Source organism: Alosa alosa, chromosome 22 (genome assembly GCF_017589495.1).
Source record: "Alosa alosa isolate M-15738 ecotype Scorff River chromosome 22, AALO_Geno_1.1, whole genome shotgun sequence".
NCBI classification, from domain to species: Eukaryota; Metazoa; Chordata; class Actinopteri; order Clupeiformes; family Clupeidae; genus Alosa; species Alosa alosa.
Window position 1 is genome coordinate 16456945 of NC_063210.1, and position 26969 is coordinate 16483913.

Here is a 26969-nt window from a genome sequence, read left to right on the forward strand (position 1 = left end):
TGGTTTGTTTTTGAGTTTACTGAAAAGAAAACACCAAAATGTTGAACGTTTTGGATTTTTTTTTTTTTTTACATAAAAACACAAACACAGAAGCCTGTACTGTACACTGTTAAAACTCTGACCAGACTCAGATCTTTGCCGTTCTCGTCCTGAGTTTCCGCTTGATGATCAAGTGATCGCTCTCCTTGTCGTCTCGATCAGCGACCACCACCTGTGCATAGAGGGAAAGAGTCCAAATCAAACCAAACTGAGGATCGAGATCGTTCCGTTGTCTCATCACACAACTCTGACTCCTCATCTTTCCCAGAGACATTGAAAAAGAAGAAAAACAAAAAAGCAAGCCAACACAAAAAAACAAAATTTAACAATACAAATCTATTAGTATGGACACACACACTCACACCCCCACACACAAGCTTTATACCTAACACACATACACACAAGCACGCACGCACACAGCATGCATGCCCTGACTCTGGCATACTCACAAATTTATCACAGCTGTCCAAACATGACCATAAATTTGTCACACACACACTCTCAGCACTCATGATCTGAAATGAATGCCTGTGCCATGTATGGATGTGGAGCCCGTATGCATTATTCATGCTCCATGTCAGTCAGAATGTGCAGAGTGCTGCGGCAGCATCAGGCTCAGCCAGTTATCTCAGTCTAACCCCCAAGCTTCATAAATATCATCTCTCTCCGTCTCCGTTCGGCGCGTGGCGGGCAGAGGCACTTACGGGAGGGCTGCCGAAGTCCAGGGGCGTGGAGGTGTCGGCCTTGTAGAGCTTGCGCTTGGTCCGGCGGGGCCTGCCGGCCTGGGTTGCACTCGGAGGCTCTGGAGACTTGCTGGACGATGTGCTCTTCACTGTGGCAGAAAACAGGAGTGTGTGTGTGTGTGTGTAGAATAAAGAAAGAAAAGGTCAAATAATGCAACAGAACTATACGAAGGGGCATCAAGAGATTGATTTTCTTTAAGTGCTCACTCTCTCCAACCTAGGTGCGCGCACACACACACACACAAACCCACTCCTGCAGTGAGTCGCTCAAGAAAACAGCAGTCACCAACCTTTGCTGCGTAGGACAGCCGAGGAGGGCTGAGTAGAGTGGCCGCCCGTCTGAAAGTCGCGTCCATGAGGGCCTTTGTTCTTCTGGCAGGCCGGAGACCCCTGCTGCCTGATTTCACTGGCCGCCTTGCCCAGAACAGTGGGGGACTATTGACCAAAACACACTACAGGTGTCAGTCAGGATGAAGAGAGGCCATTTTTTTTTATTACATCCACCGCCACCACACAAATCAAGTGCAATTTCATAGTTCATCACAGCAGCCATTTCATATATTTTGTGGCGTGTTGTGGTTAATTTTACAAGCAGCAGCATATTCTGATAAAAAGGTCCAAGACTACAGCATAGAGTTAGGTACCGTATTTTCCGGACGCACTTTTTTTCTGTTCGGTGCTGCGACTTATACTCAGGTGCGACTTATATATGAAAAAAATTATATAATTGAACATGTTTTTAAATGTTACTTTATATTAACTGACATGAACCCTACATGAAACATTACCGTCTACAGCCTCGAGAGAGCGCTCTCAAATGCACAAGTCCTGTGCACTTTCGAGGAGCATCTCGCTGCAGCCTGCGGGAAGGCGGGGCTTGACATCAAGCCCAGCTCACATCCAAGTCAGACTTTGTCGCTAGATTTAGCGACTTTTGGCCGTCTCTGGCGACTGAAAAGTGTATCTAGCGACTGACAACAAATCCGGCGACTTTTTCGTGTATCTGGCGACTTTTGTTTTCTCTTTGCGTTATCCTTCTGTTTGCCCAGGCTGACTGCAGCAGCAGCTCCAAGCATGAAAAAAATCTTCTCACAAAAATGGCAAACTGTTTCGTTGTTGAAACGTCATAAAATCTCCCCTCTCATGCCGGTTTCGCTAGTGAATTACATCGCGAATTTGCCCAAAGCGTTGCCCCATGATTATAAAAGGAATGACTGGCCTATAGTATCAGCCCATTTTATTACAAGGAAGTAGATGTTCTATAAATCTAAGCTCAGACAACGCTCATTGGAAGGTGCAGCAACTTTGAGTGAAATTACAACAAGAGAGTCAACGGGACAAGAGCAATGACATGATGACAGGGAAACAGGGACACGCTTGCCAGCATCGTTCAACAGTTGAACAAAGGAAGTAGGCTACAACTTCATTCACAAGCAAGCAGATAGTTAATCGAACATACAGTGATGGCCAAAAGTATTGGCACCCATGCTAAAGTTGACTGAAAAGAGGAATAAAAAATCTTTTGGAAATTGATCTTAATGCCTTAAGTGAAAAATGAGGAAATATCTAACCTTTAAGGACACCAATTTTCTTAGTGAATGAATAATGTATCATAAATAAATAAATGTTCTTCCTTAAAATACAGGGGTCATAAGTATTCCCACCCCTATGTTAAATTCCCATTGAGACAGGCAGATTTTTATTTTTAAAGGCCAGTTATTTCATGGATCCAGAATACTGTGCATCCTGATACAGTTACCTTGGCCTTTGGAATTAAAATAGCCCCACATCATCACATACCCTTCACCATACCTAGAGATTGGCATGGTGTTATTTCAGTTAGCCTATTAGCTGGTTTGATGCTCATTGAGCTCAATGCATGCAAGAAATCCCGACACTCCTTCATACATGAAACTTAATGAACCGTTGCCATTGATAGCCTACCGGTATGCCGCTCCTATAACGAAAAGTATAGACCTATGTCTCACAGTAAAACGCAAGAAATAAAGGCCTATAGCTGACTCGAATAGCCTACAAGCCATGGTCCAAATAAAGGTGCTGCTTTGCCCAGCCATAATTTGAGGATTTACGATAGTCTGTCCCCTAAACATTCCTCACCCGTTATCTAGGCATGCATGAAAACAAAACTCACTGCCATGTAATATTTGATCGCTGTTTTGCTACTAATTATCTTTCACGTGAATATGCACAGAAAGTGAAAGTAGGCCTACTACGCTCCATGTCTGTATCTGTCTGTTCACGTCCGCAATCGATTATAACGTTCCTCAAATGGAGAACACATCCCATGTTCTCTCGCGTTATATTATAGGCGGTCATGCTTCTGTGTTTGCAAAATTCCTGACCGCTAAACGTTTGTTTTAGCGGTTGATGTAGAAGCACCTACAGAGAGAAAGAGAGAGAAAGAGAAAGAGAGAGAGAGAGAGAGAGAGAGAGAGAGAGAGAGGTCCTGCGCGCGCGTCTCTGCATGGGGTTCAATTGAAGTCAGAGTTGGTCCGTCAAATAGTCCCGCATTCAGGCCGCTCCATTATTAGATTAATGTCAGACAGCGCTGTAAAATGTGTGGGAATTTCTTGCACTATGATGGCTAGAGTTGCGGACTTTTATTAGTATGCTCAATACTTAGTAATAATTTATGCGCGATACCCGCAATCCCGCGCTGAAATTTAAGCCCTGATAAATGCGCATCTTTTTTTTCTCTCGCTCCCTCGGAGGTGGCCAGCGAGCATTTGTTCTGTTGCCACTTGCCAGCTTGTGCCAAAATATCGTCCAAAATGCTTGATTGCATTGCATTCTCCACATTTTTAGCTAATGTTCATGTATTGTTCATTTTCATTGTAAACAGCTTTACAATAGCGTCGGGCCCTTGTCAGCAGCCTTCGGCTTGCCTCTTGCCACTATTCAATCCTTCATCTTCAACATTCCCTGTAGAATTCTCAATATTTTTGGCCTCAATGTGTCCAGTTACATAGTCTGTCTGTTCTTAGTCTTAGATTTTGTTAAATAAATTTCTAAATATCACCTGCTTGCATGCAGCTTCGGTCTGCACGTCCTTTTAAAACCGCATCTTTTTCTCTCTCAAGCATTTAATCTGCTGCCGGCTTGTATCTCCACATCGTCCAAAATGCTTGATTGCATTGCATTCTCCACATTTTTAGCTAAATTTTCATGTAGGCTACCACATCAGCATTTTTGTTCAGTGAATCTTTTGTAAATTGCTTTACAATTACCGTCGGGCCTATAGGCCTATTGCCTGGCTTGCCTCAGCTTCGGTCACGTCCTTTTAAAACCGTCTTTTTCTCCATCATGAGTATTTAATCTGCTGCCAGGTTGTGACTCCACATCGCCCAAAATGCTTGATTGCATTGCATTCTCCACATTTTTAGCTTAATGTCATGCATCATATCAGCATTTTTGTTCAGTGAATCTTTTGGAAATTGCTTTACAATTACCGTTGCGCCTATAGGCCTATGCTTGCTAGTCATGTCTAAAACTGCATCTTTTTCTCTCTCGTGAGCATTTAATCTGCTGCCAGCTTGTGACTCCACATCGCCCAAAATGCTTGATTGCATTGTATTCTCCGTATTTTAAATACATTTTGGTGTACCACATGGCATTTTCTTTCAGTGAATATTTTGGTTTATAATTACCTTCCTGCCCTCCTCTTGGCTGCCTTCACTCCTTCGTCTTCATTAACATTAATCTTTTTGGCCTCAATAAATCACATAGTCTCTGTTTTTGGTTTTGGATTTTGTGAAATACTTTTCTAAATAAATGGGACTTATAGTCCGGTGCGACTTATATATGTTTTTTTCCTGTTCATGACGCATTTTTTGACTGATGCGACTTACTCAGGAGCGACTTATAGTCCGGAAAATACAGTATGTATTGTTGTATTGTTATTGTTTGTCTGTCTGTTTTCCTCATATACATCTACATGTTGTTGTGTTTCCTTCTATGTAAAGCGAACTTGGGTTTGAGAAAGGCCCTATATAAAATAAATGTATTATTATTTATTATTATTGTGCTTTATTATTACTATATTAGTGGGCAGCCGTGGCCTACTGGTTAGCACTTCGGACCTGTAACCGCTCTGCTCCCCGAGCGCCGCTGTTGATGCAGGCAGCTCACTGCGCCGGGATTAGTGTGTGCTTCACCTCACTGTGTGGACACTGTGTGCCATGTGTACTTCACTAATTCACGGATTGGGATAAATGCAGAGACTAAATTTCCCTCACGGGATCAAAAGAGTATATATACTTATACTATACACTTTACTTCGACAATGTGTTCTTCACTGTGGCAGAGAACAGGAGTGTATGTACAGGACAACCGAAGAGTTTTCAGACCCTTTGAAGTTTCAGAATCAATGAACGCTACCATGCTCTTGGGCAGTTTCAATGATGAAGAACTTTTCTTTTATCCTTCCCCAGATCTGTGTCTTCACACAACCCTCATATATATTTGTATACATTTACAAAACACTCCTGCTTTTTTGTGGAGTGTTGGAGTATTGTGTAGATTGATGAGAAAAAAAAACTCAATTTTAAGATAAGTCTGAAACATAACAAAATGTGGAAAACTTGAAAAGGTCTGAAAACCTTTTTATATATAAAGGTTGCACTGTGTGATGTGATGTGATTTGTTTGTATGATGAAATCTTAATCAAGTGCTGCTATACAAAATCTCCATGAGGCCTTGAAAAAAACAGTTTAGGACGTAACAGGGGATATTTGTTATGCAACACATAAAAAGAGTTTAACTATGTAAAATAAATACACACTTTCTTCAGTTATTTGTCAACAACTACCTTCTTTTTCTTGCTGCACAATAATTGTCCTAATTTGGAAAGGATGGCATGTAATTAAGTGACAATCATGGGAAATCAAAGAGAGTCAGTGGTTCTACTTAATCTTGTTGTTATCGTGTGCAATTGAAACACAATCGGGAGGTCTGTTCCCAGCTTTAAGGAACTTGTTGCTATGCGACCGTTGCTGTGTCACCAAAAGAATCACATGCCACTACAAGAAAGCCAAGCAGTGAGTGGACTGAGTGGACTGAGTGGACATTATCCACACTGTGTGTCTGCTCAGTAATAATGGTGTTAGACCACTCAGTCTGTCTAGCCAGGAAGAAATGTAGGGTATTATTCCACACCTTTTGAGAACTCATCTTGGTCATTACTCAGTGACAGGGAGTAGACTTTTAAACCACTTAGACTGTCTTGTCAGAGTGAAATGTAGGGCATCACACAGTTACCTCTTGATGATTCATCTGGGAAAGTCTTTTCAGTGGCGTGGTCTTTTTGGTTTGGTCCTCCTCACTTCTATTCTCAGACTGTACTTGCCCCTGTGCAAAACATAAACATGCATACACATGAAATGACAGCACCATAAACAGTTAGCATCCTGGTAAATATTACACATACAGTTTGTTAATGATTTATAAACAATCCAAAACAACTTTTCATAATAGGTTTCTCTACTCTGCATTAGTTCCCGACATTGATTTCTGTCCTGATTACACCTGGGTATTTTTTTTTTACTTGATTAAAATTGGGCTAAAAAAAAAAAAAAAAAAAAAAAAAAAAATCAATGGTGCTCATTCTAATACTTTGCCATACATTTGGCAGCGGAAAACAGTTTTGCAACTGAACAATTATATTCCAATTTGAGTATTCATGCCTCAATCGGGATAATAGTACTAATACAAAAGACCTTGATTGAGATAAAACTGACCGATTCAATTGGAATTTCAATTGGATTGAAAAGGGGTTGTGTATTCCTTTTAGAATCTGATTGAACAGCCATGAGCCGTTGAGTGTGTCCACTGTGTGTGTTGAGTGTGTACAATGTGGTCACTTACCTCCGCTGGTTTCCTCCTCTTACGGGAAGTGCGCCGCGGCCGGTTCTGTTTGGGCGAGGGCTTGGGCCGCTCCTCGCTGCCCCACTGGACCCACCTGTTGATGCGTTCCGTCGGCGGGGTGAAGCTGATGTCCAGGTCCGACTGGTTGTGGAGCCGCCGGGCCACGGAGCTGCCCCAGATCCCCTCGGACGAGTCCAGAACCGAGGCCTGGAGGTGACAGAGTTCAAACACTGGTCAGAGATTTCAAGCAGACTGGAGCAAATTTACCAGCCTCATACTTTCAAGTGAACTAGGCAGGAAACAACTGTTCAACATCAATGACAGAAAAATATATAAATTTACACATTGTACACACTCAACACACACAGTGGACACATATATATATTAGAGGCTTGGAATTTCACCATTCTGGGGGCAAGGCCACTTGGCCTTCAGTTGGGCATATTGGTGGGGGGCACAAAGGCCACATGTCAGGGCACCAAGGCCAAAGTTAACTATACAGTAGTAGCATATAAAAATGATCAAAGTTGTATTTAGCCTATTCACTGCAGTAGACCTGCATCACTGTATGAAACATTACAAAAACATGAAACATGACATATTACATAGAACTGTAAATCATCTGATCATCTAATAATTACAGATATCTAGGCTATATATAACATTTATTTTATATTTGGCCTGCTATGAAATCATGTATATTGAACAATTTAAGCACAGCTAAAAAAAAAACTAAAAAAACTCAAATAGCCTAGATGCATGCTTAGCATTTTGTGATCATTAAGGCTACTTACAAACAAACTCACAAACTCTTAGTCAGCTGTCCTCTGATTTACCAATATCTAGGAGATATTTGTAACATATATTTTGTATTTGGCCCGTTATGAAATCATGTGGAACAATTTAATCACATTGTATAACTTAAAGCCCAAATTTGGAGACATCCATGCATGTCGAAATATACTGCAAATTCAAAACTGGATTACTCTGGAACGGCTAACTGTACAGGGGACTGCTTTACACCTTTGTGTTCGGTAAGGTCTGCTGTTTATTCTGATATATGGTTTGTCATGTGTTAAAAGAAGGGTTCGTGAAGAATAAGAGTAGATGAATGGGTAGGAGATCATGGACAAAAAAACCTTCAGTAGAATGTATGATTAAATTGAATTATATTATTTACTTTTCTCGCGAACCGTTAAACACAGCAATTATTGGCTAACATCGTTTAAAAGCTGAGAAAAAGCTCTTTCATGTGATACTTGTGATGTCTGTGTGATGATGAGTAGGCTACTTCGCAAGTAGTTCAACTGAGAAGAATGGGTGAATTTGGACGACTTTCTTTTTGCTCTGTCACTTTCTCCACTGCGTAAAAGACTAAATTAATTTTGCTGTGAATGCTAAGATTATTTTGACAGCCCACAGGCTAAATAAAAATCGCTATGAGTAGGACTTAAAAGCAGAATATTGAAAGAAGGGGCACCAAGGCCATCGTGGCCTGTAAACCTCTGATTTTCAAAGGGGCATCAATGACCCAGGGAGGCCAACGTGAAATTTACCCCTGTATATATGTATATATATATATATATATATATATATATATATATATATATATATATATATATATATATATATGTGTGTGTGTGTGTGTGTGTGTGTGTGTGTCTTCACTCTTGAGTGGGGGTGTATATATATATATATATATATATATATATATATATATATATATATATATATATATATATATATATATATATATATATATATGTGTGTGTGTGTGTGTGTGTGTGTGTGTGTCTTCACTCTTGAGTGGGTGTATATATATATATGTGTGTATATATATATATATATATATATATGTGTGTGTGTGTGTGTGTGTGTGTGTGTGTGTGTGTGTGTCTTGTATATATATATGTGGGTATATATATATATGTGTATATATATATATATATATATATATATATATATATATATATATATATATATATATATATATATATATATATATATATATATATATATAAATAAAAAATCTCTCTCCCACTCATTTCCAAACACAATCCAAAACTCTGAAAACAATTAGGCAAATGCTATAGATCAAGTGTCAGATCCAGCCCTGAGATGTGATAGCACTTCAAATAGACACTTTCAACTACAAACATGAGTGTCCCAAACACATTGCCGGTGGCACAGAAAACAACATTGAGCTAATGATAACTTGGGGGCAAACAAAAAGTAAAAGTCAACATTTTGTAGAGCATTACGCTAAAGTCCGATTCATTTTAATTTCAAAGTATCCGAGCTGGTTTTGAACGTCTCAACCAAGACCCTCCAGGAACCGACTGAAAGGGTTTACAGCTCCAGTTACTTCCGTCTCTGCTGCTGTGGCTGCTGCTGAGGGCATGCAGGGGACACTAAATTGAAAGTGAAATGGGATTTAGCTTCTAAGCTGAGCAGCAAGCTGATGGACACCACAGAGAAAAACAAAAGCAGACAGACGTCCCCACTCATTTCGATCAACTCAATTCATTAAAATCTACTACAACCTTTCAATGACTTTTCATCTTTTCATCCTTCAGTCAGCCTTCTAGTAGTTTGACACAATGTTCTTTTTGGGTCAGTTAACAAAAAAACTCCATGATTAGAACTGATACGTTGCTATTCTTCTAAACAAAACAAGATTGAATTTTCCATAACCCGCCCAGAACTCCAAGTGGTAACCCTGATAAATTGAAACTGAATGAACCCTAATAACGGAGTACAATGCACGCATGAAAGAAACCCAACAACATGCATAATGCATGACTAGCAATTTATTTCAGAATCCCCACTCCACCGTTGTATTGATGCGGTGGTGTTTCTCCAACTGTTCAAACTCATCAAAATTTGATTATGGTTTTTGCCTGTTCAGTGTGTCTCCGGGTAAGCAGCACTAAACACTGCTTGGTCTGCAACCAGTGTCTCTGGCCTTGAGACAATGGCGTCTCCATCAGAACAGGCAAGGTTCAGTTCAACTCAATGGGGCAGTTTCAGCTCCACCGCAGGGGCAGCGGTCCGCGAGGCTAGTCCTGCTGACGGAGATTCTCACGCCTCTTTTGGTTCAAACTCACAAGGGGCAATATGTAGTTTTTTGAAGGGTTAAAGACAAAAAGGGCAAATTCAATCTACAACATGTGCAGAAAAAAAGGTATGCTATAATAGCATTTTTTTGCCGCAGGCCTTCTGAATGAAATCAGAAATCTCAATTTTCTTTCTAAATGCATATCATATTGACTTGTGTTTTCGTGAGCTGGTTGTGGACTACTGCTCGCTGGATGTGTGAGAAGCATGCAGACTGCCTCACTGGGCCAAGGATGCTGAGGATGAATAAACACCCTCAGACTCAGAAACATCCACTGGGCCTCTATGCTGATAGGTTGAATGGAAATGTGAGCGTTAATTAAATGTTTATTTTTATACATTTTATATTTTTCACAGGTTTCAACTAAATTAGAATTCCTATCCATACGTCTAATTAAGCAAGGGTCTAAAACTCATTACGGAGCCCAGCACTTTTCAAGCATGTGTGCAAATGGGATGCACAGAGGGGAAAGTTTGGGGTCAATCTCTGCTCCACACTGACCTCTTGTGTCAGGGAGGTGGTATCTCCCAGGGGCTCTGCGAGTCTGGAGTGGAGCTCAGTGCTGACCTCCTTGGTGTTCTCGCTCTCTGATTTGGGGGTGGTTGCCGCCGTGCCCTCATGTTTTTCCTCGGACCTTGACCCCTCTTCTTCTGCCACTGACACAGGGGTTGCAGGGATACACTGTAGAACACACAGGCATGTGAATTCACCACATCCACTCAAGAGTGAACACACACACACACTTTGGTGCACTAAAATGGGTAGAAAACAAGTCTCCTTTTGAGACCTGCCCAATGGAGACGAGATGCAAATTTCTCAAATAAATTTCCATTCACACACACTGCATCGGCCGATGCAAGCAAATAATGGGCAAATGAGCTGTACCAATTTGTAGAGACTTTGGTAAACTCTAACGTCTGAAATTCTAGCCTCCTGGATAGGAATGGAGTGCCAGGCTGAGTCTGAAGACTCTAAGAGGTCCAAAATGTTTCTTCGTGCAATGTGCACCCAAACACTCATATTTTTTTTTTTTTAAACATCTTGTTCCAATTAGATCATGGCTTAAAACAAAGGAGCCAATCAACCGCTTCATATGATGACAAGCAGGGGTGCGTTTCCCAAAACCATAGTTGCTAACCTGTAAGCAACTTAGTTGAATGGCAATGGGAAATTGCATTGCAACCAACAAAGTTGCTAACTTAGTCAGCAACTATGTTGCTGGTAGTGTTGCTAACTTAGTTATCAGTTGAACACTACCAATGGAGTACTGAATTGAAGAATTGAAGAAAGCTTTCTTGTAGACAGAAGTTTTTAAACGCGGATGTTTCTATAATTCAAAAAGGAAATATGCCTTTCCATGTGGTTAGGTACATTAACTATATTTTCACGGAATTCACTAAAAAGGTGCTATATATTGTAAAATGTATTTTATTAATGGGATATGATATTACCTATATTGTGGTGAGGTTTTGGTCATATCACATGGCCACACCAGCAAGTCCAACTTACCACATCAGTGAGAAGCTTCTCTTGCTGGGGGTCCTCCAGAGGGTTCTGTTGCCCCTCCTCCCCCCTGGATGGATCTGTGGAGAGGGCCGACCAACGTCCGGGTGCTTCCTCCAGCGTAGATTCACCCTTCTCATTAGGGACCTAAAACACCACATTAATTATTCTCTCCGTCTCCCTCCCCCTCACATCCTCTTTCTTTCACACACTTTCTCACAGAAACAAATGATGGCCAAACTGTGAGGATGGCTTGCGTGGCTTGCATGTGTGGGTGGCTGCATATGCGTGTTTGATGTCACCAGTGTATGTGATCAAAGGCTGATAAGGCGGAGCATGTTGCGTTCACTAGAATCTGTACCCCTTCCCTGGCTTTTGAAGAGATGCAACAGGGTCTCACAACATTAATTGGTTTAAAGTAGTACTGGCAGTTAAAGGTGAGTCTTTTAAGCGCATTCCGAACATCTGATTGGGCCATCTGAGCATTTGTGGAGCAGGAGGCAGGAAAAGCCACTCTCCGATTTCAGTTTTTACATCTAAAGATATATAGATGGTGTAGAAACATTGCAAAAAGCTTCTATCCACATTCATGGCCAATTTTCCCAGGGGTCTCACAGTTAAAATGTCTGGCCCCTCAGGACTGGCGTGGACTAGTTATGTCAGAATGGGATCCTCGTTAAAGGGTTCTATAGACCGTTTCAAGAGAGTTCCAGCATCATAGTTGTTCCCACAAGGCTTCCGTTTTAACATTCCATATGTTATTTTAATGAAGAGGAAGTAGATTGGGAACAAAATAGAACGTTCAAGCATTGTTTTTGTTTTTCTTGTTGAAAGGGTCTATAGAGGAAGGGGGAAGATCAAACAACAAATAAAATAAAAACAACTGCAACTGCAATGCCTGAAGTATGGGTGTAAAGGTACATGTATTCGTACTGAACCGTTTAGGTAAAAGACGTTAGGTTCAATAGAGATGCGATCTGTACAGTAATCAACAGTAGACTTTTCTCAGCTTGGGGATCATGTTTCAAATGTTGAGTTCCCACACAAACTTATTTGTGTTATTACATGTCAGTTTAGTAAATGAATGTCAAAATTCATTTACAAAAAACTATCCCCATAGCATATTAAAAATATTGTCAGTGAATTTTAGGCCTACTGTACCGAAAAATAACCAAACCGTGACTTCAACACCAAGGTACACACCGACCGTAATTTTTGTGTAGGGTTACACCCTTAGTCTGTAGAGGACAAATGTTGCAAGCCGTAACACACAATGTTGCCAAAAGTGAAACTTAACGTGGAGAAATGGAAATAGGTTCCAATTTAGCCCATGTTTCATCTTTCCAGAACTGGGCCTATAGTTCTTGCATAGTCCTGACTCGTAGCCAGACTCATTCATCAATAAAGTAAACTAGCACAACACGACAATAAAAGCAGAAGTTGGTCGATTATCAGCAATAAATTAGAACTTTACCCTCATGATGTTCTCCATATTAACTCGGCTAGTCTCGTCTGGCCTCATGTCTGAGAGCTCTCCACTCCCAACCCTCAAGCTCGGTGAGGGGCCTTCCTGTGGACAACGCTCCTTCAGATTCAGCAGCTCTGTGAGAGAGAGAAAAAAAAAAAAAGAGTAGAGTAGAGTAGAGTAGAGTAGAGAGAGAGAGAGAAAAAAAAAAGAGAAAAGAGTAGAGTAGAGTAGAGTAGAGTAGAGGAGAGAGAGAGAGAGAGAGAGAGAAAAGAGTAGAGTAGAGTAGAGGGAAAGAGAAAGGAGATAGGACAGAGGAGAGAGAAAGAAAGACAGACAGAGAGAGAGAGAAAGACAAAGAGAAGAGAGAGGGAGGGAGGGGAGGTGAGAAAGAAAGAAAGAACCAGAGAAGAGTCAAAACAACAACATGGCAACCAAACAGCACTCATGGCAACAGGTGCTTGAAATGGTGGTGGTGGGGGGGGGGGGATTGCAGAGGCCTGAGTGCTACCTGACGTGAGAGACTCGATCTCCCTCAGCTTGGCCTCCAACAGCTGCTCCTGCTCAGCCGGCACCCTCTGGTCTGACAATGCCGACCGCAAGTCCTGGATGAACCGCTCCTTAGCTGGAAGATCTATCAATACAAGACAAGACAAAACAAAACATACCATGAAACATAAACAAACACAACAATAAAATAAAACAGAAATAATAAACAGACAAAGCAAAACCAGATAGAAAGAATCACTCAAACAAAGCAAAACAAACAAATAACTGAAAAGCACACAATTAAGATGACAGCAGGATTTACAAATGTCCTTGAGTAAAAAGAAAATGAAAACAGAAAAATCAGAGCTTGGAGTTCCTTGAGTCCTTACCTCGATCGACTTTCGGGGATTGATGGGGACCTTCTGCCAATTGGACGTAGCTAGGCTGATCCTGAAAAGCGAGACATCAGAGTGGAATTGTAAGAGACAAGACCCAACATTAATCAAACGCACAATAATGATCGCTGGTGCAGTGGGCTCGGAAAGTGATTGTGGGAAAGACCACTCACAGTCTTAAGCTGGAGAATCGTCTGATCTTTCAGCCTCAGGTCGCTCAGGGTCTCATTCTTGATTCTCTCTGTGTCGCTGAGTCGACGTTGCAAGGTACTGTTCTCGTCATTGATCCGGCTTATCTGCGGGCGGGTGGGGGATTAAAATAAATGATATGTCAACTCACGGAATAACCTCGAAAGCAGGCATTACAGGCAAGCGAAGGCACAGTTGAGGGCTTTACTTTGTATAGCAGTTGCTCGATCTCCGATTCACGATCTCGCAGTTGTTCTCTCAGCCATGAGATGTCTCGATCCTTCAGCTTCAGATCTTGGCCAAGGCTTTTGATGACTTTCAAGTTCTCCTTCACCTGTTCTTTGCGGCTGTTAGGAGGGAGAACATGCCCAAATTAGAAACACTGTCTAATCCTTCATCATGGTAAGATACAAAGTTCCCCTTTGAACACGCTCACTAGTGTGTAGAACATACAGGGTTGTTCATTTCAGTATTGCATTTCAATCTATTCTGTACAACCCCCCCCCGTAAAACCTCTCTTAATGTTATAAGTAGGAGGCCATTATTTTAAGGTGCAATTATTACATAATGTTGCTTTAAAGGTCACATTACATTTGGTCTTATTCTGTCACATATCACATACAAGAATATCATTTTTTTTTCTTCCTGTAGACACCTTTAGCAAAACTTGCTAAAATCACAACTACCACCATCACTAATAATGATTTACTACAACTCCCACTATAGTACTACTGGTTTCAAATATCTTTTTGCTACTACTCCTACTACTACCACCTTGACAAATTCCTACAAATAATAACTAATTTGAAGTGGAAAGAATGGGATAACTTGCTCTGAGAGTTCTCTTGTTACGGTCTCCATGTTGGCTTTCTGCTGAGCAAGAGCTTCCTCCAACTCCGCTGTGGCCACTCCGCTGCGGTCCTGTTGGCTCTGCTCATCTCCATTCTGGCTCTGCAGGCCCTTCAGTTTCTCCTCCAGGCCATGCCTCAGGGTCTCGGCCTCCTGCAGCTGCCTCTCCAGCTCGGCCACCCTCTCCCCTGCCTCTCTGGCAGCAACGAGCCGCTCCTCCTCCACGTGGGCTAGCTGCTCCCTGAGCCCCTGGGCCTCCTTCTGGAGCTCAGCGTGACGCTTTGTGCCGTCTTCCAGGTCCAGTAGCGCGATATCCAGCTGGGCCTGGCGGGTCCCGGCTTCGCCCTGCTGTTGGTCGCAGAGTTGCTCCAGCTCCCCGCAGACCTCCTCCATTTGCTGGAGCTGCGAGTGGGCCTCTTTCAGCTCGCGCTCCAGCTCCTTGATGCGCTCGTTCTTGGTCAGCGATGTCCTGGCAAGGTTCTCACACTCCTCCTTGAGGCCGTGCAGGGCTTCGCTGAATGTCTGACCACCGTCCTGGGATTTGTCCAGTTTGGCTTTCTCCTTGAGCCTCTTGACCTCCTGCTCCAACGCGGCGGCCGCCTTGGACTTCTCCAGGGCCTCCTCTTCGTGCTCCTTGGCCTGCGCACGGACCACTTGAAGCTCCTCTCGGAGTCGTGCCACCTCTTCTTTTGTCTTGCTCGCGTCCAGTTTGGCTTTCTCCTTGAGCCTCTCGACCTCCTGCTCCAACGTGGCGGCCGCCTTGGACTTCTTCAGGGCCTCCTCTTCGTGCTCCTCCTTGGCTTCTTCCTCTGCCGAGCTTGGCCATTTCTTCCTCTGCCCGTCTTAGCCTTCGGCCTGCCGGTCTCCTCCAGCGACGACCTTGGAGGTCAGCTCGCCGGTCTCCACCCGCAGCCTTTTGCGCTCCTCGGCCAGCGCGTTCCTCTCGGCCTCTAGCGAGGCCATCTCCAGCCGCTCCCTGTCGAGCGAGGCCAGGGCGGCCTCGTGGAGCTGCACCTCGTCGGCCAGCGCGGCGGTCTGCTCCTGGACGCTCTGCTCCAGCGAGAAAAGCTTCCGCCCGAGCTCGTCCAGGCGCTCGTCTTTGGCCTTGGCCTCCGCCAGCAGCTGCTCCACTTCAGCGCGTAGCTTTTCTGAACACACACACACACAAAAAGTGAGTCAGATTACAAAGAGCAGGGGCGCAGGAGGCACGGGGGACGTGGGGGATATGTCCCCCGCAGTGCTGAATAGACAGCCGTCGTCCCCCTCACTTTCGATAAGGAAAAAAATCCTTATAGGTACGCTAAATAAATAATAACATATAGGATTTGCGCTAACTGTATGTTGACTGTTGGGCACTGACTGTTGGGCACTGAAATCTGGGAGATATTTGATGGTTCACTGTTAAGTTTCATGCAGTTGAAAAAGTGTCGGGATTTCCACTGCTGTTTATTGCGAGACAAGGCAGCCCTTCATTGAATAGGGGTTGTACTGCAATGGAAACCTTGTTGCGTAGCCAAGTAGCCTAAATTGAGTTATTGTTTAATTATGCATGATTTAGTACTTTTTTTATAAAATTTGTAGGCTGGAATGCCTTGAGTCGCAACAATTGTGTTTAAATGTAGTAGGCTTCAGCCTCTGGCAATTAGCTCGAAAGGGGCGGCAAGAGAATGATCTTGAGAACATACGTTGGAGACCCATGGTAGGAAAACGACTTTTCTTTGCCAACCGTAGGCTATTAATCCAACCAACATAATACAATACAATACAACATATAATAAAATATTAAGAAGAGGTTTTATTTTATTAACTTAAATCGAAACAATGTCTTCTAGTGGACTGATGGCAATTGTTGGTATGGTAGGCAATTGTTACCCCGTCTTGTATATGGGAACCTGCCTTTATTTGTCCTGCTATAAATAGAATCAATCCCGGGCATAATTTGAGGATTTATGGTAGCCAAGTGCTCAACTCCTCCTGCTCAACATGACATCAAAAACAGCTGTTATGTTTATGATAACAAACTCAACTAGCCTACTTATTAACTCGTTTTCACTAGCCTAACTATAAAATACATCAACGATTTTGTTCTAAGACATTTATTTCAAGACACAAATTGGATACTTCAGTTACCTTGGTGCATAAATCCCAGAGAGTAAGCTACCACACCCCAGAGTGATGGGCCTAGCGTTCTTATGCGTTCAGTGTGGGGTATAAACAAGCTGAGAATTTAGCGGTGTCACGTCTGCCTGTCACAGACGTGGGGAGCTCTTTGAAGCTTGGGATAATGTGATACAGTTACTACAGTAACAGTATTTTATTTTACTTCTTATGTAAATGTTTTCAATTTTATAAATGCTTTGTTTAAATGCTGTTGGAACAAATAGTTGATTGTAAAGGCAACTTTCTGTTGCAATTTTCTGTGTGTTCTGGACTGGTAACTTGTTAAGCCAACACTTGTTAAGTTCTAACGTTGCATAAATATTAAAGGGAAACTTGGCAGGATTTCCCCCTCTGCTGGAGAAATTGTGCATTATGCTATTTCAGACTGTGGAAAAAAGTAACGATAAAGCACATGGATTTGTTTACAAGCTAGCGAACGGTTAGCATAACCAGTTACGATTTTACAAGGTAAGAAACACGCCATTTAAAAACGAGTTTCTTGTTTCTCACTTCTCTTTCTAGGTAGACCAAGTCTCAATGTTGCAAGGTTGGTTTTCCGCCCCATCTTAATGAAATGTGGAAATCACCATTTTTACCGGAACAGGTCATCAATGTTTATTACGTTGAAATAGTTGCCAAGTTCCCCTTTAACTGCAAACACACAGTGGAGAGTTGATTTGGTTTATACCAGACAATTTAAGTAGGCCTAACTACGCTATTTGATCATGTAGTCTATGTTTGGATCATAGGCATGATGATTCATTCAAGGCTTCATAAAATATCAACATGTTGATTTTTCTACCATTGGCCCAAGTAGTGTAAAATAAATCTAAAAAAATTAAATAAAAGTAGAATTGCACATAGCAAGAAGCTGGTCTGAGGGCAGATCTGGCGTTGCGCTCATCTCACAGTTTTCACCATTTTTATAAAAAAATATTTTGAAAACAATCAATGGTATTATCTTAATATTCTGGCAAGTTTAAAATATGATGGTCGAAAGTGGGCCAGAGGTGGCGATCCAATATCTGGATATCTGATCTCACTATGGGTTTGTGTTCACAATTTGGTCCTCCTCACTTTCAAAATATCTCCTGCGCCCCTGACAAAGAGCAACACAAATTATGGCTTTCACAGTCCTATTCCAACCGATAACAGGGTGTATAATTTTTGCACCCTGTGTAGCATTTCTCTGTGGCCTTGGCCTAAGCCCAGTATGGGTCAGTGCCAGCGGATATCTTCAAATCAGCAGCACAGAATGGAAGTAAAGAGGCCTTCAAAAGGCTATCAGCACGCATGGGGCTAAAAGTGCATTACTTCTACTGCTATCATTTAGCTGCATTGTGTGCTCAAACGCTTTTCCTCAGTAGTGTAAAAAAGTAGATTCTGAGGTGAGTGTGTGTGTGTGTGGGGTCTCTTGGGCACGTACCGCTGTCGTCTGCTGCCTGACAGTCAACCCCCCTGGGGGTGCTGTCTGGACCCCAGCGGGCGTCTTTGTTCCGGTCACAGGCATCCGCACCGCCCTCGGCCGGGCTGCACCGACAATTCTGCTTGAAGTGTAAGATTTCCTCTCTGATCGCGTTAATCAAATATCTCTGTGGAGAAGAGGGGAGGAGGGGGGGTGGAGAAGCGAGGAGAAGAAAATACAGTGGTGGAGGGGAGTCAGACTTTCACCTACGCTCAGGATTACCAATACTAATACAACTGATTACCAGCTATTCATTGCACTGGACTTGCATTCATAATGGGTGTGTTTGTGTGTACTATATGTGTGGTGTGTGAGCACACATGTGTCTGCGTCGAGTGTAAACTCTGTACATTTGTGCAGTTATGTCTATGCATGTGTATGTTTATCAGGCTTGTTTGTGATTATGATGTGTGTGTGTGTGTGTGTGTGTGTTTGTAGTCCTCACTGCACTCACATCGTTGGTAGTGGTCTCTATGCTGTGGTCCAGAGTCTCTTGCAGTTTGGCGATCATGGCGTCTTTCTCATGACACATGCCCATGAGCTCCTGAACTTTCAATGTCTGACCCTCGTAACTCTAGAAAAGAGGAAGAATAAGAAAGAGATGAGGGAGGAGAGAGAGAGAGAGAGAGAAAGAAGTTTGTAAAAGAGCCATAGAATAGCTTTGAGTAGGGCTGCACAATGAATCGATTTTTTATTCTAAAATCACAATTTGAACTAATACAATTAGGTGATAATCGCAAAAGCTGCAATTAACCGTGCAGTTCGCAACTCTGTCCCAATGGTTAAAATCTTTCCACATCTATGTCTTTTTATTTTCATGTCATTCTCGTTGTGTGACAGACAGGGCTACTCCCCTAACAGGAGCGCTGCGCTTCTCATGCACAAGGGCATGCTGCCCAATCAGAGGTGGCCCAACTTGGAATACTGAACTGAAGCTTGACTTTCAAAAACTATATCGCAAATCAAATCGCAATATCTGTCAAATTCACAATCAACCCCCATCCCACCCCCCCGAGCTCTTGCAGCCCTATTTGACAGCAAGACATTGCTGAGGTGAGAATGTGAAAGAGAAAGTTGAAGTGCGCAAGTACCTCTTGAACCGCCTGTAGCTTCTCATTGGTCCTCTCTGCCTGGGCTTTGACGCTCTCCAGTTCTGGGAGATTGGCCAGAGCACATTCAATCACTTGCAACACACAGCCATCTATTCACATGCATAGGCTTTAAGGAAATTGCTCCGCTGAGACCGTGCACTTTCAGCGAAGCAGCCTGCAAGAAAGCTTTAGCACTGGGTGGGGATGCATGAAATTTGGGCTTTAAGTGGTCTTTTAGGAACTGAACTCAGTAATGAACTTTCTGGTAAGTCAACCAGAACGTTTGGGGTGAGTCTGGGTTAAGTAACAGGCAGGCTACACCGGACACGTGACTGAAGTGTTCTTTTCGTGGAGCGTCTGCTGCAACAATTAGCTTCCACGCGATAGCGGCGTGTACATTTAAAAAAAATTAGACCAGTCTTCTAAAACTATTTGTACCCCAAGCGAACAGTTCAGTTGTAGACCCGCTGTAGCCTCCTTGTAAGAGTCGTGGTGGGCAGTGAGGTGGCCATTTCAATTAATTTTGAACGCCTCACTGACAAAAACTATTATTTAGTTTTATGTTATAATCAAGAACACACAAAAAAAGAGGCATTTGGAAACAAATGCTTTCATATAGAAAAAAATGTTATTAATCTATGGTCACTGAGGTTTCATGTTAGAATCAAGAAGAACACAAAAACAGAGACATTTGGGACAAATGCTTTCATATAGAAAAATCTATGGTCACTGAGGTAAATTTGTGAAAGAGAGAAGCGTAAGTATCACTATGGGTGTGCTCCCACATGAATATGTTGCTCATGACGTTGTTGTTTGACCTTGGGGAGTTGTTAATTCCTCGGCCTAGCAGTGAAGCTTTAGGAACAAGCTGACCTACCGCTGGTCTTGAGGCCTAGAAGCTGCTGGCTAGTAAGGAGCTCCTCGGCCAGTTCGTCCACCTGCTTGCGGAGGCCGGCTGTGGCTGCCGGTGACTCGGCCGTCACCAGGCAGGTCTGCACCTCGGCGGCATCACGCTTGATCTTAGCCAGGTCACTACGCATGGCCTCGATCAAGCTGTCCATGAACTCCTCCTGACCCAACACAGAATATCACATGACAATGTAACAACAGATATATATATATAAATAAATAATAATAAAAAAAACACACCAAAAATGGCAAAAACAGAACTTGATATAGTAACATGAAAAACAAAATCAAACCAAAACCAAACCAGAGTCAACAGACCCATTCTGTATTAATTTACCATTGATTAACCATCCTATGCCTAGTATTAATTGAAATTGTAAAATGGGTGGTCTATCTGTGTAGGTAACCTTGTTTTCTATTTCAACATAAATCTTCCTGTTGAATTTTGTGTTTCTTTGGGAATTGGAAGTTATAGCCCAAAGCAGTTTGTTATTACCTTTGTTGCATCCTCTGTGGACGCTGCGGCAAACTCGCTGGCGTTCTTCTTGACCAGGTCCTTCAGGATCTCCAGCCGCCGTTCTGCCCGCTCCTCGATGATTTCCTTCTCCTTCTGAAGACGCTCACTACGGCGAGAGAAAGGGGTCAAAATGCATATTTGTTAGAGAGATAAAATCAGATAAGTCAAATAAACTTCTACTTTCTTTACTGGAATACATCTTGGAGATGTTTTTCTTACTTGTAGTCACTCTCCATTTTGGAGAAGAGCTCCATGAACTCGGAGGTCACTTCCTCCCGGATGCGAGACTCCAGAGCCAGGTTCTCTTCCTGCTGTTGGGTCAGCTTGGCCTTCAGCTGCTGGATCACGGCACGCTGGGCCTAAAATGAAACACATCACTCACATGAGGATGTGTGAACACACCTGGGCACTCACCGCACAGGATGAGGCACAAAGTCGGTCCCAGCACACACGGCACAAATCCGTCCCAACTTCTGACCCCATAGCAGGAACTGATTTAATTATAGCGTGTGGTTGACTGAAGTGTTAGGCCAAGCGACACTGGCGAGCCAGATATGTCTCTAGAAATAGAACTAACTATTGACATATGTGCACTGGTCATTGGTCAAGTTTCTTGGAAATTTAAGATAAAAAATGAACAAAAAACAGTTGTTCAGCCAAAGACCGGCCTATTTGTGTGCATGAAGGGGCTGTTATTTGTGTGTGTGTAGGGGGGTGTATTTGTGTGTGTTGGGGGGATTATTTTGTGTGTATTTGTGTGTGTGTAGGGGGAGTTCATGGACAGCTTGATCGAGGCCATTCATCTACCTCACACAATGAAGACTCCATCTCTATCCATCTACCTCACACAATAAAGACTCCATTTCTATCACACAATAAAGGCTCCATCTCTATTCATCTACCTCACACAATAAAGACTCCATCTCTATATATCTACCTCACACAATAAAGACTCCATTTCTATCACACAATAAAGGCTCCATCTCTATTCATCTACCTCACACAATAAAGACCCCATCTATCCATCTGCCTCACACAATAAAGACTCCATCTCTATTCATCTACCTCACACAATAAAGACTCCATCTCTATATATCTACCTCACACAATAAAGACCCCATCTATCCATCTGCCTCACACAATAAAGACTCCATCTCTATATCTACCTCACACAATAAAGACCCCATCTCTATATATCTACCTCACACAATAAAGACCCCATCTCTATATCTACCTCACACAATAAAGACCCCATCTCTATATATCTACCTCACACAATAAAGACTCCATCTCTATATCTACCTCACACACATCTTCATCTCCAGCCTCCAGGACGGTGCCCTCAGCCACCGTCTCATCAGCACTATCTTCTTCTTCTTCCTCATCCTCCTCCTCTTCCTCGTCCTCCATCTCCTCTTCGTCGTCCTCGTCCTCCTGCACATCCTCCAGCGTGGTCTCCCAGGCCATGAGTGTGCTCCTCCGCTTGGCCCACAGGTGGCGCCGATCGGCATCGTTGATTATGAACGACACCTCCCTGCCAGACTTCTCCCGCTTAGGTACAGCGGGCCGTGTGGTCAGAACCACCACCTGCAGAATGAGAAACGACATTTAGCCATTAATGACCAGCAACATTTTAAAAAGATAGTCATTTTAAGAAGTAAAATAACATTAGATACGAATTTTAATTCTTTCCAGAAAAGGGAACAAATTGCATTTATTGTGTGTTTTTTTCCACTGCTTTTGTCATTTACTATTTTTTACAACAGGTAAAAGAGAAGGATTGTTATTTAGTTATTATTTTGTTATTCATTTGGTATTTAGTAGAGCATTACAGAATAATGCTGAAGATTTGCATTTCCTCTTAAGAGAAGTACCATCTTAACCATTTTCCACACAAGTGGCAGAGACAACGGATGTGTCTAGAAACAAACCTTCTGTGCAACAGCGGAGAATTTGAGGACGTTGAGTGTCTCGTCGTACATGGAGGCGCACTGGTTGATGTTGACGATCATGCAGGCTTTGCCCCGCCCACAGAAGAAGCCCTGAAGGTAGTGAGTGAGCTTGCTTTCCCGGAAGGGGATGTGTGGCTGGTATCTAAGGTGCATACAATACATACATCACGCATTAGGAGGACACCTGCATTTTGAGTCCTGTGGATAGTATGTTTTCGTGCTTAACACTAGAAGTGCCATAACTTCATAAATACTGCAGAAGAACTGCCGTAAGCGCCCATCTTGACCCTTAGATTTTAAACTCTATTCAACTAGCAGGACTGCATTATTTTTCAGTCATTGTACAAGCGCTTTTTTTTTAAGCCATCACTGGTATGGGTACATGTATTACCTGCTGGATGTAATCATCTAATGAAATGGGTATAATATGAGTATAGTAATGAATATAGTAATGGGTGATTTGGACCCAAAAGGATATGAACAAATTACCACCCATCTATATTCATTATGAAATATTTCCAACTCACCCTATTCATGGTGTGTGTTTCGCTAGTTTACATCATCAAAAGGCCTTAATGAATTTGTGCTATGAAAAAACTGTTCACTCACTTTGGCTGTGTCTGGTTGAGCCTGAGTGCAGTGATGCATTTCCCCAGAGTCAGCAGCGATGTGTTGATGTTCCCCGCCTCTTTCAGACGCTCACCTTTGTTCTGGGTTTTTGCACACCTCTCCGAGCCAGCCAGGTCACATAAGGACAACCTGACAGAGATAAGACGGACTTAGGAAACTGACAATCTAGTGTTTAGGGGTATTGCAAACAGAGCTAACAGTGTACTTAGGTTTCATAGCCAGCAGGTTAAATAAAAAACAACAAATATAAGCATTTCTCCCCTCTCTTTGTGGCTTTCACACACACACACACACACACACACACACACACAGCCTAGGGCTTGCGGATAAAAATGCGGTCTCCATCGGGGCCAATTTCATCCCTTCAAGTTGCTTTATAATAGAAATTTCACTTACTCGCTAATGGTCAGGACTCGAGGCACACCAATATCTTCGATTCTCAGAATGCGGATGGAGAATATGCTATGGCTATAAAGGGAAAAAAGGAGATTTTTGATATAGGCATTATAATGTGCACCTAGGCAACTGGCCAAGTGTATTACAAAAAAACGACACAAATCTTATTCCAAAAGTAAGCCAGTTCTTAATTTAAAAAGGAAAAAAAAACAAGTTTAAAAAAGTTGCCATTACAGTACAAGTAGTATCATCATTAATATTTGAAATAAGCAGCACCTTCGGCTGGAGACATTGTTGAGCTTTGTGGAGGAGAAACTCTGGTTCTTCCGTCCGATTTTTAACACTCTGTAAGCCTCCTCCGCATTGTTTACTTGAATCCATTTGAGATCTGTAAAAAAAACAAACATAAAACATCAGTGTTAACACATATGCAAAACGCCACCAATGAAACAGCAATAATGCATTGTAATTTTAGAAAATGAGTAAAGAGATTTTTTGTTGTTGTTGTTGTTGTTTTTTGCTCACATAAGACATGGTGTAATAAGTCTGTGGACTATTAAACTCACCTTTGACAAAAGTGTTTCCCTTCACGTCTTGTGAGAGACGGAGGGTTGTTCTCCTCACTGGGCCATTTGGCAGGACCTCTAACAAGTCATGAATGGTCTCGTTGTAGATCTCACAGAAGGACACCCACACTGAGTACTTTGTGTTTGAGTCGCCCTCCAAACTGACACACTCTTCCTCCCCCTGCATGTCAATATCACTAGAGGTTGAACCTGTTTAGAATGTAAAATAGTAAAATTACACACACACACACAGTATATACTTACACAGTTAGTGTAGTTCTAAAAGTATCCCAGTGATGTTTTTTCAGAGACACTTATACTATTTTTATTTTGTACAGGTGAGTACACTTACCTTCCAAAAAGGTTTTACACGTGAGGCTCTTCTGAGCGTCAGTCTAATAATGAAAAAAGGAAGATGGCAAATTAACACTGTGAGCGAAGTGAATGAAGATCTAGTTGGGGGGGGTGCAGAACGAGGATACAGATAGTCAGAGATACAGAAAACAAAAAGGGAGAAAGGAAGAGAGATAGAGAGAGAGAGAGAGAGAGAGAGAGAGAGAGAGAGAGATGTAGAGGGATGATGTGATTCACCTCTTTCAGGCGTCTCAGTAGGTTTTTCTTGCTGGTGAACTCCTCGTCCTGCTGATCTTTGGTGAGTCTGGTGAAGTCCATACACCTGTGGGGCTTGATGTTGTTCTGTGTGTAGATGCGACCTTCAATGCTTTGGAAAATCACCCTCAGGGACCGTGGCACTATCCCACCATCAGCCTCAGGCCCTATCATGAGACGATAAGAAAAGAAGCCTTGGATGTTATTTCTGTGGGTTTCACTGAATAAAGGTTCCTTACCCCGGATGGATGAGACTAAACTAGCGAGGACACTGTGGTGACGGAGAAAGGGCTCAGCTTGACATCATGAATACAAAAGGACTCTTTTAGCACAAGAGGAAGCACTGCCTCCATACTTGAAAAACCCAAAATGTAAATGGCAATTAAGCGCTCAGACAAGAGAAGTCTTTAATCGTGACATGAAAATATTCAACTACCATTTCATCACTTATCCAAGAACTTCTACCCATCATGCTGAATGACGGATTCTTACCTAGAAATGTAAATGTCTTCCCAGCATTGGTCACTCCATAAGTAAAGATGAGGGAGTTTCCACCCTCTAGAACATCTTTCACCAGGCCTTTGGCAGTTCCATCAAACATCTGTCGCTGGGTGGTGTCCGGCCCGTACACCTGTACAACAGTTGGAGAGGAATCATACTAATGACTCAAAAAGATAGCAACAAACGATGCAACAAAAGATAGCAACAAAAAATGGAGTGAATCTCGGTTCACTTCAACACAATGAAAAGCCTTACAATATGTTTACCATGAGACAGATGTGAAAGAAATAACCATCACAGTTAAAACAAAAAGTTGGAATTGTTTTGATTGTAAGTCTCAGATGACCGTTCTCACCTGAGAGAAACGAAACCTCTGAGCCGTCTGCACCGGCTTCTCGCTGAGCCTGGCCGACAGAGATGTTCTGGGTGCCTTCAGCACCACTGTGTCTGGACCCTCAACTTCTACACATTGCTAAAATTTCCATAAGACAATTAGCTTGCTGACTTCCGGTCAACAGAGCAAATTCATAACATGGCATCGTAACTGTCAAACGTACAATACAAAAACATAAAATCATCAAAGTACAACAAAATTACCTGAGATTCTCCAGCTTCTTGTTCAGCGTTAGTAAATGGCCTTACGCGAAGGTACACCTGCAAGTGTTCTTTGTCTGATAGTGACTCCTAAGGAAAACATTACAAAAGTTGGCTTAGCAAGCTGATAGCATTTGACACTTTTCACGCCTTTGTGTTTACAGTTGACGTTTGTTATCAATCAGTGCAGTGCATCATCATCACTCATCTAGAAACAACTGAACAGGAAAATCAACCACGGTACCTGAGATAATGTTGAAATATTGGAAAAGTCGTCCAGCAAATCCTTCTTGAGATCTTCAACAGTTATAGCAGTCACCCTTTCGGGTTTATAATTTAAACATGATTCCATCATTTTCCTCACTGGCTACAGAAGACAGAAAATCACGTTAACGTTAGCCAACATCACAAAAAGGCACATTATGTCTCTTTCCTGGTACCATCTGCGTGTTAATTTATTTACAAAAGAAAGAAACGCCGGTTACGATCCGTAATAACAGGTTTCACTATATATATTGTACTCTACCAGTTAACGTAATGCATAACTTAATTCAGCTACTAGAGTTCACACTTAGCTAACTGGCTACAAAAATAACAACAACCACCACCACCACACCACTGACTCGCATGCGTTGTCGACGACGGCTTGTTTTGTGCTACCTAGTAGTAACGTTACATTTCTTTTTCGAGTTTAGTCTAAGTTTGTTTTTAATGCATTACAACGGATAAAAACACACCTTTTATATTCGGGTTCTTGACAGAATGTGTACAATAATGTCCATTGAAACAAGTTATGCCGATCGCAGTACTCCGAACATTTGATTATCCACCGCGGTTTTGTATTTTAAACTCAACCAATCAGAAAGACGCAGAATAGTCGCAAAGACTTATGGGAGCGGATGTTGT

The 26969-nt window shown here is 42.4% G+C and overlaps 1 protein-coding gene across 1 annotated transcript; it reads right to left on the reverse strand.

The window, feature by feature from the left end:
- On the reverse strand, window positions 1-26961 carry kif20bb (kinesin family member 20Bb). Its single transcript, XM_048234042.1, has 33 exons — window positions 26801-26961; window positions 26308-26430; window positions 26067-26153; window positions 25825-25941; window positions 25461-25599; window positions 24951-25135; window positions 24712-24754; window positions 24360-24569; window positions 24070-24181; window positions 23794-23865; window positions 23377-23526; window positions 22747-22909; window positions 22118-22402; window positions 21035-21174; window positions 20795-20921; window positions 20267-20459; window positions 19390-19451; window positions 18753-18872; window positions 18260-18425; window positions 15522-15821; window positions 14657-15482; window positions 14033-14171; window positions 13809-13931; window positions 13630-13690; window positions 13263-13385; window positions 12761-12888; window positions 11293-11433; window positions 10285-10464; window positions 6666-6872; window positions 6060-6149; window positions 1073-1217; window positions 744-871; window positions 1-211 (listed from the first exon to the last, which is right to left on the reverse strand). The coding sequence occupies exons 2-33, from the start codon at window positions 26416-26418 to the stop codon at window positions 128-130; spliced, it is 5157 nt and encodes a 1718-aa protein (XP_048089999.1). The 5' UTR covers window positions 26419-26430; window positions 26801-26961; the 3' UTR covers window positions 1-127.
- Window positions 26962-26969: the final 8 nt, after the last annotated feature.